Raw genomic sequence first — 12,510 nt, 5'->3', positions numbered from 1 at the left:
TGCTTCCATATCTTGACTGTTGTAAATAATGTGCTTGTGAGCATATTTTAAAAGGGGGATGGCCTCTATCCTAAATAGGGATGAAGACTTACTCTATTTAAATATTTTTGGAAAGGTAATAAATCAGAATTTTACTCAAGGCAATTGTTATAGCAAGAATTGTGTCAGCGGGCCATTCCAAACAACATAAATGAATTTCAGCCACATCTGCCCCTAATGAGTTGCCCATTTTCTACTGATTTCCCTTTTATTGTTTTGATGCTTTATAGGGTGATAGTCTGGATATATTTTATGTAGTACAGGTTGCCTTCAGTGGATGCTTAAATATTTTTAATAATATCATTATCTTGATTTGTAGTAAATTGACTTCTCTCAATGAAGAGTATACCAAAAATAAAACCGAGTACGAGGAAGCCCAGAATGCCATTGTTAAAGAAATCGTCAATATTTCTTCAGGTAAATTTAATAAAACCAATAAATTAAATGTTCTGAATATGACCTGGTTTTTGGTAATGGAGAAAACGTTGGAATGTTTGAAGAGTGTTGTTTTGTTTTTTAACTGTTACACAGTGTGACTGTTTATTATATTAAGCTCCCTATAAAATAATGTGTGCTGTGTTGTGGTAGGAAAATTAACTGGAAAATTACTCCTGAACCTAGAAAGATGAGCTCGTGCAGTCCAAGGGATGGGAATATTCTGAAAAACAAAGACATGCAGAAAAGCACAAAACTTTCTGTAGCTGTAACAAGGAAAAGAAACACCAAGGGTTATAAGGCACTGATAGCTTAGATTACCGCTGGGCTCATGCTCTAGGTTATAGAAGTAAATACTACTGAAAAGCAAATAGAAATTACATAGGAAGCAAGCTTTTTTCGATGCTCTGTGCCTTTTTATAGATTTCCAGAGTCTATTTTAGAGGGCACTATTAGAGATGATTTGTCTTATAATTGAAGGGACAACACATAATTCTGTAAATTGTTTTACAATTATGAATTTTTCTAGTAAATTAGAAACATAAAACTTTTTAAAGTATATTTGTGTTGAGATGAATGAGATTTGTAAAGATTACATTTTTGCTTGGTTGTATCAGACAGCTATAGCGTGGTAATTTTCTAGTTGAATTATGTTCCTGAGCCTAGACTGCATTTTTAAGGACCTAAAAAACACTACATATCCAACCTGAGAATTTTTCTCAAAAATAACACTAAGTACTTATTCATTAAGCCCCTAGTAGGTAAAGCTGCTAGACTTCAACATTTAAATGGAAGGTTTTGTGTTTGGAGTCATCTTGAATTTAAATGAAACTTCTTCTTAGTCTAATATATACATTATAAACTACCTTTATTAAAAATGTAATGGGCTGTTTTTTATAGTTTTCTGTCTTGCTGTTTAACCAGAAAAGGTGATGCTCTTGAGCGCAAGGCGATGAGAGATACCAAGTATAGACTCTTGGTTAAGAGGCTTTTTGTTTTCTTTTTTATTATTATCATTATTATAAACCTATTCTTTGTTGGTATGTTAGAGATTTTATAAGTTAAAAGTAACTTTACTAAATCTTCCACTAGTATTTAAGTAATTCTCACTGGTTCCTGTTGCTACAGGATACGGTAATGTGAACTCTCCCCCTCCCCCCTTATTTATTTTTGTCTTTTTGCCATTTTTTTTGGGCCGCTCCCGCGGCATATGGAGGATCCCAGGCTAGGGGGTCTAATCGTGGAGCTGTAGCCGCCGGCCTACGCCAGAGCCACAGCAACGCAGGATCTGAGCCGTGTCTGTGACCTGCACCACAGCTCACGGCAACGCCGGATCCTTAACCCACTGAGCAAGGCCAGGGACTGAACATGCAACCTCATAGTTCCTAGTCGGATTCGTTAACCACTGAGCCACGACGGGAACTCCCTCCCCCTCCCCCTTTTTTAATAGATATATAAATAAGAATGAATTTAAAAGTGGTGAAACAGTAAGAATTATTTGTTTTTGGCTATTAAGTTCATTTTTATTTTCAGAAAATCTCTTTTATGGGGAACAAGGGAATCAATGATGAGTCAAATTTCTTGCCATTTGATTAAACTCATAATGTTGTATTTTTCTAAAATTAAACACTGTTCTCTTGACTGTCTCTTGAAGCTTCTGACACATTGATGTCCATGTGATAGTTCTACACAACGCATGTGTCTGTTACACCAACCCCTCCAGCCTATTAAAATTTTAGAATCTCTCCTGAAGAACTTGATCATTTTTATTACCTAATCATGCTTTGCCTAGCACATGTCAGGAACTGTTTAGTGTATGTAAAAGCTTTTAGTTTGACTGCTCTAGCAGAGTGGAATCTTGTTGAAAATGTTTTAAGTGACAATTATGGATCTAAATTTATGCTAAAATTTAACTGCCTAGAAAAAAAATTCAAGTAACAATCTTGCCAGTCACCGTATATCTTATAACCTGGCGTTTGCAGGTTTCTTATGATAATTGTGAAATGCCATCCTGGTTTCCGACTCTTAAAATTTATAAGTGCACTTCAGATATCACTGCACCTTGCTTTTCTCACCTTATTGATATATCATGAAAGTTTTTCCATTAAAGCTTTTTCTTATTTAGTTTTATTGTAGGTTTTTTTGGTTTGGTTTGGTTTTTAAAACCTCTACCTAATTTCTTTATATAAGCAGCTATGGGTTTTTATATCTTAATGAGTTTTGGAAAGGAGGGCATCACACTCAAGTTCTAAAATCTGTTCGTAGATACCATGGGGAGATGTGACAGCACATTTTTAACCTCATGTTGTTTTAGGTGTTCCGCTCAAGTTTAGTTGTGGCAAACCTGTGTTAATTTTTTTCAATTATATAAGTTTGGAAATGGATTTGGAATTCTCAAATGGGAGAGTGTTAAATTCATTCTTATAGCTGCTTATATATTTTTAAAATATTTTATGTGTGTATATATATGTATACACACACACACTCACACACACACTTATTTTTTTCTCATTCAGTATTCCTATGAACATTTTGTTTTTATACAGGCTATGTAGAACCGATGCAGACACTCAATGATGTGTTGGCTCAGCTAGATGCCGTTGTCAGCTTTGCTCATGTGTCAAATGGAGCACCTGTCCCATATGTGCGGCCGGTCATTTTGGAGAAAGGACAAGGGAGAATTACATTGAAAGCATCCAGACATGCTTGTGTTGAAGTTCAAGATGAAGTTGCATTTATTCCTAATGATGTTCACTTTGAAAAAGATAAGCAGATGTTCCACATAATTACTGGTAAAAAACCTAGTTTATGGGCTTTCGAGGGGTATTTTATGTTGAAATGGAATTATGTGTTTGTGTGTATGTATTTTTTCTTTTTGCTTTTTTTAGCTCTACCTGGGCCACATAGAAGTTCCTAGCCTAGGGGTTGAATCAGAGCCACAGCTGAGGGCTATGAATGAATTAATTAATGAACAATGAATGAACAGAATGAAACCACTGTTGCAGGAGTTCAGCACATTTAAAACTGAACATCTTCATTCTCAAAACTCACCTTTGGACCAGACCTTTCAACAGTGAGGTCATTGAACATCAAGCAGAATTAGCTAGTGGAATGGCCTCAGGGTAGCAATTCTTTTAAAGATGTAGGAAACAGGAAAAAAGTAGACTTGCTTATAGGCTAATGTAGCATGTCTCAAACTAAAGTGTCTTGAGAGATCTTAACCAGATGCTAGAAAAGAAAAGTGTTGGGTTGGGAGTGGTGGGAGTATTTCAGCAAATGTATTTGGAAATAATGATTATATTTTATTTCCCCAGATTTTCAGGTTCATATAATCTAACCTACTAATTGGTAAATTGTACATTTTCCAAATGTAGGGTCGTGGTTTTGGGTTTTAGTGTGGAGTTTACTTGATTTGGAATATATGATCATACTGATCCATTCGCTGATAGATCCATTTATTAATTGAATTATAGTGTTTAGGGAGTTACCATTGTGGCCCATCGGTTAACGAACCCGCCTCGCATCCATAAGGATGAGGGTTTGATCCCTGGCCTTCTCAGTGGATTGAGGATCCAGCATTGCCGTGAGCCGTGGTGTAGGTTGCAGACGTGGCCCAGATCCAGCATTGCTGTGACTGTGGCATAAGCCGGCGGCTACAGTTCCGATTGGACCCGTAGCCTGGGAATCTCCATATTTGAAATGGGTGTGGTCATAAAAAGACAAAAAAAGGAAAAAAAAAAAAAAGAATTACAGTGTTTAGTTAATTCATCATATAGGCCCTGTACTGCTTTTCTAAATGTTATAATTATCCTACAGGCAGCTTTGTGAGTTGTGGGGAAATGTCTATATGGTCTTTCTAGATCATAGTCAAATTGTAGGTAAGATACATTTTTCATGGGTCTTCTTGATGAAGGGCCTAGCATAGGCTTGTCTGAAGAGAAAATATTGTTTCAGGGAGTGGTGTCGATGCCTTTGGGCAGCTGTGGTCTGCTTTCTTGCATACCGTATCACTTGACCCAGGTAGTGAGTCAGTAATGTGCAATTTAGGACTAATAGTCAACTTATTAGTAGCAACAATGAGTTAACACTCTTGACTTGTTGGTATAATTTGTTTTATAGGTCCCAATATGGGAGGTAAATCAACATATATTCGCCAGACTGGGGTAGTAGTTCTTATGGCCCAAATTGGGTGTTTTGTGCCGTGTGAATCAGCAGAAGTGTCCATTGTGGACTGCATCTTGGCCCGGGTAGGGGCTGGTGACAGCCAACTGAAAGGAGTCTCCACATTCATGGCTGAAATGTTAGAGACTGCTTCTATTCTCAGGTGAGTGCAATTCCTAGTCTCCTAAAAGTGGAAATGGATGGCCCTGTCCTGTGAGAAGTAAATCTGCAGATTTATCTATAAAGCGTCTATGATCTTTTATCTAGGTTAATCATTTTTCTGTGAGCTTTATGCACTTTTTTATTTTTTTCTGTTAATTGCCACACCTGAGGCATATGGAAGTTCCCAGGGGTAGGGGTTGAATTAGAGCTGCAGCTGCCAGCGCAACCCCAGATCCAAGCTGCATCCATGACCTACACTGCAGTTTGCGGCAGTGCCGGCTCCTTAACCCACTGAGTGAGGCCAGGGATTGAACCCACATCCTCACATACAGTATGTTGGGTTCTTAACCCTCTGAGCCACAATGGGAACTCCCCTTTATGCACTTTAATCTTGAAAGGGTGATTGATGATAGTTGTGGAAGACTTCTTTGATTTTTTTTTTTTAAGTTGTCTTCTTAAGGTTTCTAGTAATTGTTTACCTTTAAATCCCTCCACACCCATTCTTTTGCTTATGCTGTTCACACTATCTGGAATGGTCCTCTTTTGCCCTTTTACCCAAGTCCTTTCTAATCTTTATAGGCCCTTAATGACGGAAATTCTACTTCTCTGATGACTTTCCTTGTTATGTGAGCCTAAGGTCGTGGGTTTCTTTGAATTCTTAGACTGCCTATAATTTATTAGCTTTTATTTTACAGATTATGAAATCTCTTGTCTTTGCTTCATTTTTTTAGGAGCTTCCTTGAAGACAGGGAGGCACTGCCTTCTGTTTCTTGGAGTCTTCTAAAGTACTCTGCATATAGAACATCCTTAGAAAATTATGTGTTGATTATTATTTGGGGAATTATAAAACCAATACACATGTTTTTAGTAATTAGTCAACAAATTAATATCCACAACCTAAAAGATTAAATAAGCAAAAGGTGCCAGTGGCATTTTATAGAGAAAGAAAGGAATGACCAATAAGCACATGAAGAACTATCAGATTCTCTAATTAAAAAAAAATTTTCCCTCCGCTTACATTTGGTTAAAGAGAAAAGAAGGTGCTAACACCTACTACTGGTAGGGCTGTGGCAGGCACCCAGATTTACACGCCCACCAGCCATGTATGCAAGTGTTCATATCACCACACTCTTGTCCCATCTTCATGTGGTATTATTATTATTTTTTGATTGTCAAGAAATGAATCATAGCTGCCTTAGTTGAAAATTCTTAGATCATAATTAATGTGATTGGTAATTTAAAAAATATTTATTCACCATTTGTTTCTGATTATGTCAATTCTTTGTTCGTGTCCATGGCCATTTTTTTTTTCTTTCTTTCTTTCTTTTTTTTTTTTTGGTCTTTAGGGCTGCACCCACAGCATATGGAGGTTCCCAGGCTAGGGGTCAAATTGGAGCTACAACTGCTGACCCACAGCCACACCACCACCAGACCCAAGCCACATCTGTGACTTACACTGCAGCTCACGGCAATGCCAGATCCTTAACCCACTGAGTGGGGCCAGGAATTGAGCCCCTCCCTGTGCTCATGAGTACTGGTTGGGTTTGTTACTGCGGAGCCACAATGGGAACTTTTTTTTTTTAATGCCCATTTTCCTAGTTGAAGTTCTAGTGCTTTTCGGTGACTTTGTTGAATTTTTGTGTATATTAAGATGATCTGGGGAGTTCCCCTTGTGGTTCAGTAGGCTAAGAACCCGACATAGTACCCATGAGGATGTGGGCTTGATCCCTGGCCTTGCTCAGTGGGTTAAGGACCCGACGTTGCTGTGAGCTGTGGTGTAGATTGCAAACACAGCTCAGATCTGGTGTTGTTGTGGCTGTGGTATAGGCCGGCAGCTGTAGCCCCTATTTGATCCCTAGTCTGGTAATGTCCCATATGCCACAGGTATGGCTGAACAGGGGAAAAAAAAAAAAAGATAATCTGGAAGTTTCCTTGTGACTAAGCAGGTTAAGAATCTGGCGCTGTCACTGCTGTGGCTCTGGTTCAGTCAGTGGCCTGGGAACTTCCACATGCCATGCGCATGGCCAAAAAAAAAAAGATAATTTGTTACATTTGTGGCACATTTTTCTCATTGTATTGCTTTAATTTTGTTTTTTGCATTAACACATACTGTGTCATGGGAAAAGTTCATGTAATTATGTGTTTCAGGTCTGCAACCAAAGATTCTTTAATAATCATAGATGAATTGGGAAGAGGAACCTCTACCTATGATGGATTTGGGTTAGCGTGGGCTATATCAGAGTACATTGCAACAAAGATCGGTGCTTTTTGCATGTTTGCAACCCATTTTCATGAACTTACTGCCTTAGCCAATCAGATACCAACTGTTAATAATCTACATGTCACAGCACTAACTACTGAGGAGACCTTAACTATGCTTTATCAGGTGAAGAAAGGTGAGTGCGTACCGCTGGTGTGATGTAAATTCAGTGTTCCTATCCTTGGACTCATTAGTAACTGTCTTAGTAGTCTACATTAGGATGAATTACTGATGCTTTGACACAACACACTTACCTCTTAATTTAGTCTGGGGACAGGGACATGGTATATTACCTTTGTTTCTTTGTCTCATAGTAGAACCACTCATTTCAAAACAGTTGCACAAAGAATAATCTACTCTTGAGCATCATCACAAGGATGCTGTACTCCCTCCATGGCAGCTTGTTTTCTTGTCAAATTAGCTACTAGGTAGTAACTATTAGGTAATAAGCTTTGACCTACTAGGACTCCAACTGTTACTGTTTAGCAAAATTTTTTTTGTCTTTTTAGGGCCGTACCCGCAGCGTATGGAGTTCCCAGGCTAGGGGTTGAATCAGAGCTGTAGCCGCCGGCCTACACCACAGTCCCAGCAACCGGGATCCAAGCTGCGTCTGTGACCTACACCACAGCTCACAGCCATGCCAGATCTTTAACCCACTGAGCAAGGCCAGGGATCAAACCTACATCCTCATGGATGCTTGTTGGGTTCGTTAACTGCTGAGCCACAACGGGAACTCCAGTAGATTGAAATAATCTGATTATCTTTTTAAGTATTATATAAACAGGTTGACTTAAAGCTGGGGTTTCCAGAAATCTTGAAATTGTTAGTAGTTGCAAGGTAGGAAATGACTTACTTGTTGGCATTTTCATCCTTTCAGAAGAGTTTGTCATTCATTAGTGGGTCTAGCAGCTAATCAGATGACTGAGTTGATGAGATGAACACACTATAAGGTTTTTATTGCTTTAACATTTCACCAATCATCAGAATAGCTTTTTTGGAAGGCTTTCTCATTTTCCATGAACACATTTTTCTGCACTGGTGCATGTAACTGAAATACTATTTTTGATTCTTTGTTGCTTATGCTTCATAGGACTCTTATTGTGCGTGATAGAGAATAGAGATACTTTTAGTTGGACCTGGTATTTAGCATGAAGTTGAGGTTTTGCTTTTTAAAAGTGTTTTTTTGTGATAAAGAGATGGGTTCAGAATATTTAACAAGACCAGATAAAGTTTGGAGAAGACAGGAATAGGTTCAGCCTTCACTATGGCTGTTTACCAAACATTTGCTGCTTTTTTGTTTGTTTCTCTAAGTTGTGCAAAATATCCAGCTCCAGAATGCATAGTATATATAACTAGGCCAAAAGAAAATTGACAGTTGAGGCAGAAATGGGAGCTCCATGATAACTCTTCGAGCATCACTTTTGTTAAGCATTCATTAGGAATGTCTTAAGTCAGTTCTTCTCTGCAAATGGGCATGAAAATTATCTACCTAGTCTCTAAATCTACTAGAATATATTTTGTTGTGTTTTTTATCTTTTTAGGGCTGCACCTGCGGCATTTGAAGTCCCCATGCTAGGGGTCTAATTGGAGCTGTAGCCACCAGCCTACGCTAGAGCCACAGCAACACCAGATCTGAGCCTCGTCTGCAACTTGCAACACAGCTCACGGCAATGCTGGCTCCTAACCCACTGAGCGAGGCCAGGGATTGAAGCTGTGTCCTCGTGGATGCTAGTCAAATTCATTTATGCTGAGCCACGAGGGTAACTCCTACTAGAATATATTCGGATCAGAAGTTTCATTGTCATTTGAAATGTATTTTGAATTAAATTCTCCCCCTAATTAGTGACACTTAACATTTACCTTTTTTTTTTTTTTTTTTTTTGTCTTTTTGCTATTTCTTGGGCCGCTCCCGCGGCATATGGAGGTTCCCAGGCTAGGGGTCAAATCGGAGCTGTAGCCACCGGCCTAGCCAGAGGCACAGCAACTCGGGATCCGAGCCGTGTCTGTGACCTACACCACAGCTCACGGCAACGCCGGATCGTTAACCCACTGAGCAAGGGCAGGGATCGAACCCCCAACCTCATGGTTCCTAGTCGGATTCGTTAACCACTGCGCCACGACGGGAACTCCCAACATTTACCTTTTTATCCATAGTATGTTAGTTCCTCCTTCACGAAATGAGAAAACCTTAGAGGTGCTGCATTGATTAATATTTCTTGAAATTCAGGTATTTGCCTAGGCCTTTGAGGAATATCTATCAAGTCTTTTCTCTGCTGTTTTTATTTTTCCTGCTACGTTTGTCAAGGATAAAACAGAGCATTTGTGCCAAGTCATAATCACTTTTCAATTAAAATTTCTTTATCTAAGTTACTCTGAAACATTTGGCTGATGTATTTGAAACAATACCAAATTAAGTTTACTAATGACAAAGAGAGAAAGATAAGCTCCACTTACAGAAATTGCTATCTCTGCCTATCCTGCCCCTCACACTTCCCAAATTTCTTGTAGGTGTCTGTGATCAAAGTTTTGGGATTCACGTTGCCGAGCTTGCTAATTTCCCCAGGCATGTAATAGAGTGTGCTAAACAAAAAGCCCTGGAACTAGAGGAGTTTCAGAATATTGGGGCACCACAGGAGCATGATGAAATGGAACCAGCGGCAAAGAGATGCTATCTGGAAAGAGAGGTTTGTCAGATTATTTTTGTAGGTTTTTTCCCTTTATGATTCTTTTTTTTTTTTTAGTTATTATAGTTGATTTACATTGTTGTGCCAGTTTCTGCTGTACAGCACTGTGAGCCAGTCATACATATATATACACATTCTTTTTCTCATCATGTTCTATCCCAAGAGATTGGATATAGTTCCCTGTGCTATACAGTAGGACCCTATGTGATTCTTATGTTTATTTACTGATCATGCATCATTGGCTTCCACTTCGATTTCTTTGCATGGCAAAAAATCCATCTCTCATTTTGGTTTTACCACTACAAATATTTGCACGATTGAAAGATAGCATTTCAAGTACTAGATTTTAAACGTAGGGGGATAGGAATATTAGTGTAGGCTTACAATACTTAGTTCAAAGGCATTGTAGAGGTCTGTGTACATCTCTGATTACTTATAAACAAATAGGGCAAGTCCAGTTAAGTTTCGTCTTTACTCGGTGCTTAGTTAAGATGATAAAGGAATGGACATAGTTCCTGCCCTCCAGTTGTTCAGAAACCAGGCAGGGAGGTAGTAACGTGGAACATGTCCTAGAGAATATGACACATGTTTACTCAGGACAAATCTCTGTGGGCAGAATGCTTCAGTTTTTGTGGGAGAAGTGGATCTTAACTTGGGCCTTCTGAGTGGTGAGTGAAATTTAGGCGTTCACACAAAAAGGTATAAGTGTATTTTTTAAAAAATTAAAGGATTATACTTTTCGGAATTAACAATGAAAGAATCTTAATTCACTTCTGGGTCCTGGTAGCGTTTACTGAGGTTATGCATAATGTCACATTTTTAGCTTTTACTCAGTGAATTTTTTGTTCTTATTTGAAGGATAGACGATGTTACAGTAATATCTTTTAAGCTTTTGAGCTTAAAAGATAAGGTTGTATCTGTTGTACCTATACAAGCAGGAGAAATGATAAATTTGTTTTCAGGAATGTTTTATGACCTCTAATAGTTTTAAGTATATTGCTTTCCTGGATATTAAGTGGTCTTTATTTGTGTCAGCCCCACAGCTATCAGTGACCCAGGATTAGGTTAGACTTTTTTTTTTTTTTTTTGTCTTTGCTATTTCTTTGGGCCGCTCCTGCGGCATATGGAGATTCCCAGGCTAGGGGTCGAATCGGAGCTGTAGCCACCAGCCTACGCCACAGCCACAGCCACAGCAACGCGGGATCCGAGCTGAGTCTGCAACCTACACCACAGCTCACGGCAACACCGGATTGTTAACCCACTGAGCAGGGGCAGGGACCGAACCTGCAACCTCATGGTTCCTAGTCAGATTCGTTAACCACTGCGCCATGACGGGAACTCTTTTTTTTTTTTTTTTTTTTTTTTTTTTTTTGTGATCTTTTTGTCTTTTTAGGGCTGCACTTGCAGCACATGGAGGTTCCCAGGCTAGGGGTCTAATTGAAGCTACAGCTGCTGGCCTCCACCAGAGCCACAGCAACGCCAGATCCGAGCCATGTCTGTGACCTACATCTTAGCTCACAACAATGCTGGATCCTTAACCCACTGAGCAAGGCCAGGGATCGAACCTGCAACCTCATGGTTCCCAGTCAGATTTGCTTCCACTGTACCACGATGGGAACTCCCAAGGTTAGACTTCTTTATATAATCCCTGGCTTTTGATTAGAAGAAATCATATACTTTTTGTTTTGTTTTGGTTTTTTTGCTGCACCTATGGCATTCAGAAATTCCCAGGCCAAGGACTGAGCTTATGCCATGGGCAGTGACAATCCCAGATCCTTAACTGCTAGTCCACCAGGGAATTCCTAAAGTCATATACTTTTGATAATATTAATTCTAATGAATTTTTTTTTTTTCCATTTTTGGCTGCCCTGTGGCATACGGAGTTCCCAGATCAGGGAAGATCCAAGCCACAGTCGTGACCTAAGCAAGATCTGCAGCAACACCAGATCTTTAACACACTTTGACAGGCTGAGGATCAAACCTGCCTCCCATTGCTCCCAAGATACCACTGATCCTGGTGCACCACAGCAGGAACTCCAATATTGATTTCAATGAATTTTGAAAAAAATTCTAAGCTGCAGGAGACATTTAACACATGATTATCGATGTTAATCTAGATTTTATTTTTATTTGAAAAAAGGCACTTGTTATTTAATAGAGATGTATTTTTTTCTTTATCTTATCATTTGGATTATCTGTCTTTGACATTTAAGGTACTTATTACCAACTGGCTCCCTGGTGAAGTTCGGCTTCATACGCAGGGATAAACATTACATCATTTGCCAGTTACTGGTCTTAGTACTTTATACGTAATAACTCTTTAATCTCACAGCAGCCCCCTGTGTGGTTGGTAATATGATTGTCCCCATTTTACGGAGGAAGAATGTGTGTTAAGGAATTTGCCCATGGGTCGCATGGCAAGTAATAATCATGTTCTTTAGAATGGCAATAACTAGGGCAGTAAAACAAAGAAAGAAGAAACGTGTGTGTGTGTGTGTGTGTGTGTGTGTGTGTGTGTGTGTGTATTAAATTTCCAGTGACTGTTTATATCTTACAGTATATGTAAACCTTGAGTTCTTTTTCCCCCCCAGAAGGCTATTTATATATCTATAAGTGCTGAGGGATTTGGGAACTACTAAAATATTCAGCCTCTTTGTCCTTAGCAGCTGAAAATATTTTTATGACTACCCTTTTGATGACTTGCTATGATGAAATGTGGTCAGCTAAGGGTTTTGCTATAAATTCTAGATGACGCTCACTTAAAATTTA

General features: G+C 39.0%; 1 protein-coding gene across 1 annotated transcript in view; it reads left to right on the top strand.

The window, feature by feature from the left end:
• The window catches only part of MSH2 (mutS homolog 2), an 80,599-nt gene that overhangs the window by 67,381 nt on the left and 708 nt on the right, over nucleotides 1-12,510 (top strand). The window contains 5 exon segments of the mRNA NM_001195357.1: nucleotides 359-456; nucleotides 3,021-3,266; nucleotides 4,594-4,798; nucleotides 6,946-7,193; nucleotides 9,566-9,741. Of these exon segments, the coding sequence (NP_001182286.1) occupies nucleotides 359-456; nucleotides 3,021-3,266; nucleotides 4,594-4,798; nucleotides 6,946-7,193; nucleotides 9,566-9,741 (973 nt within the window).

This window comes from Sus scrofa, chromosome 3 (genome assembly GCF_000003025.6).
Source record: "Sus scrofa isolate TJ Tabasco breed Duroc chromosome 3, Sscrofa11.1, whole genome shotgun sequence".
Taxonomy (NCBI): Eukaryota; Metazoa; Chordata; class Mammalia; order Artiodactyla; family Suidae; genus Sus; species Sus scrofa.
Note: the sequence above shows the minus strand (reverse complement) of the source record. Positions and strands in the feature narration are given on the sequence as shown.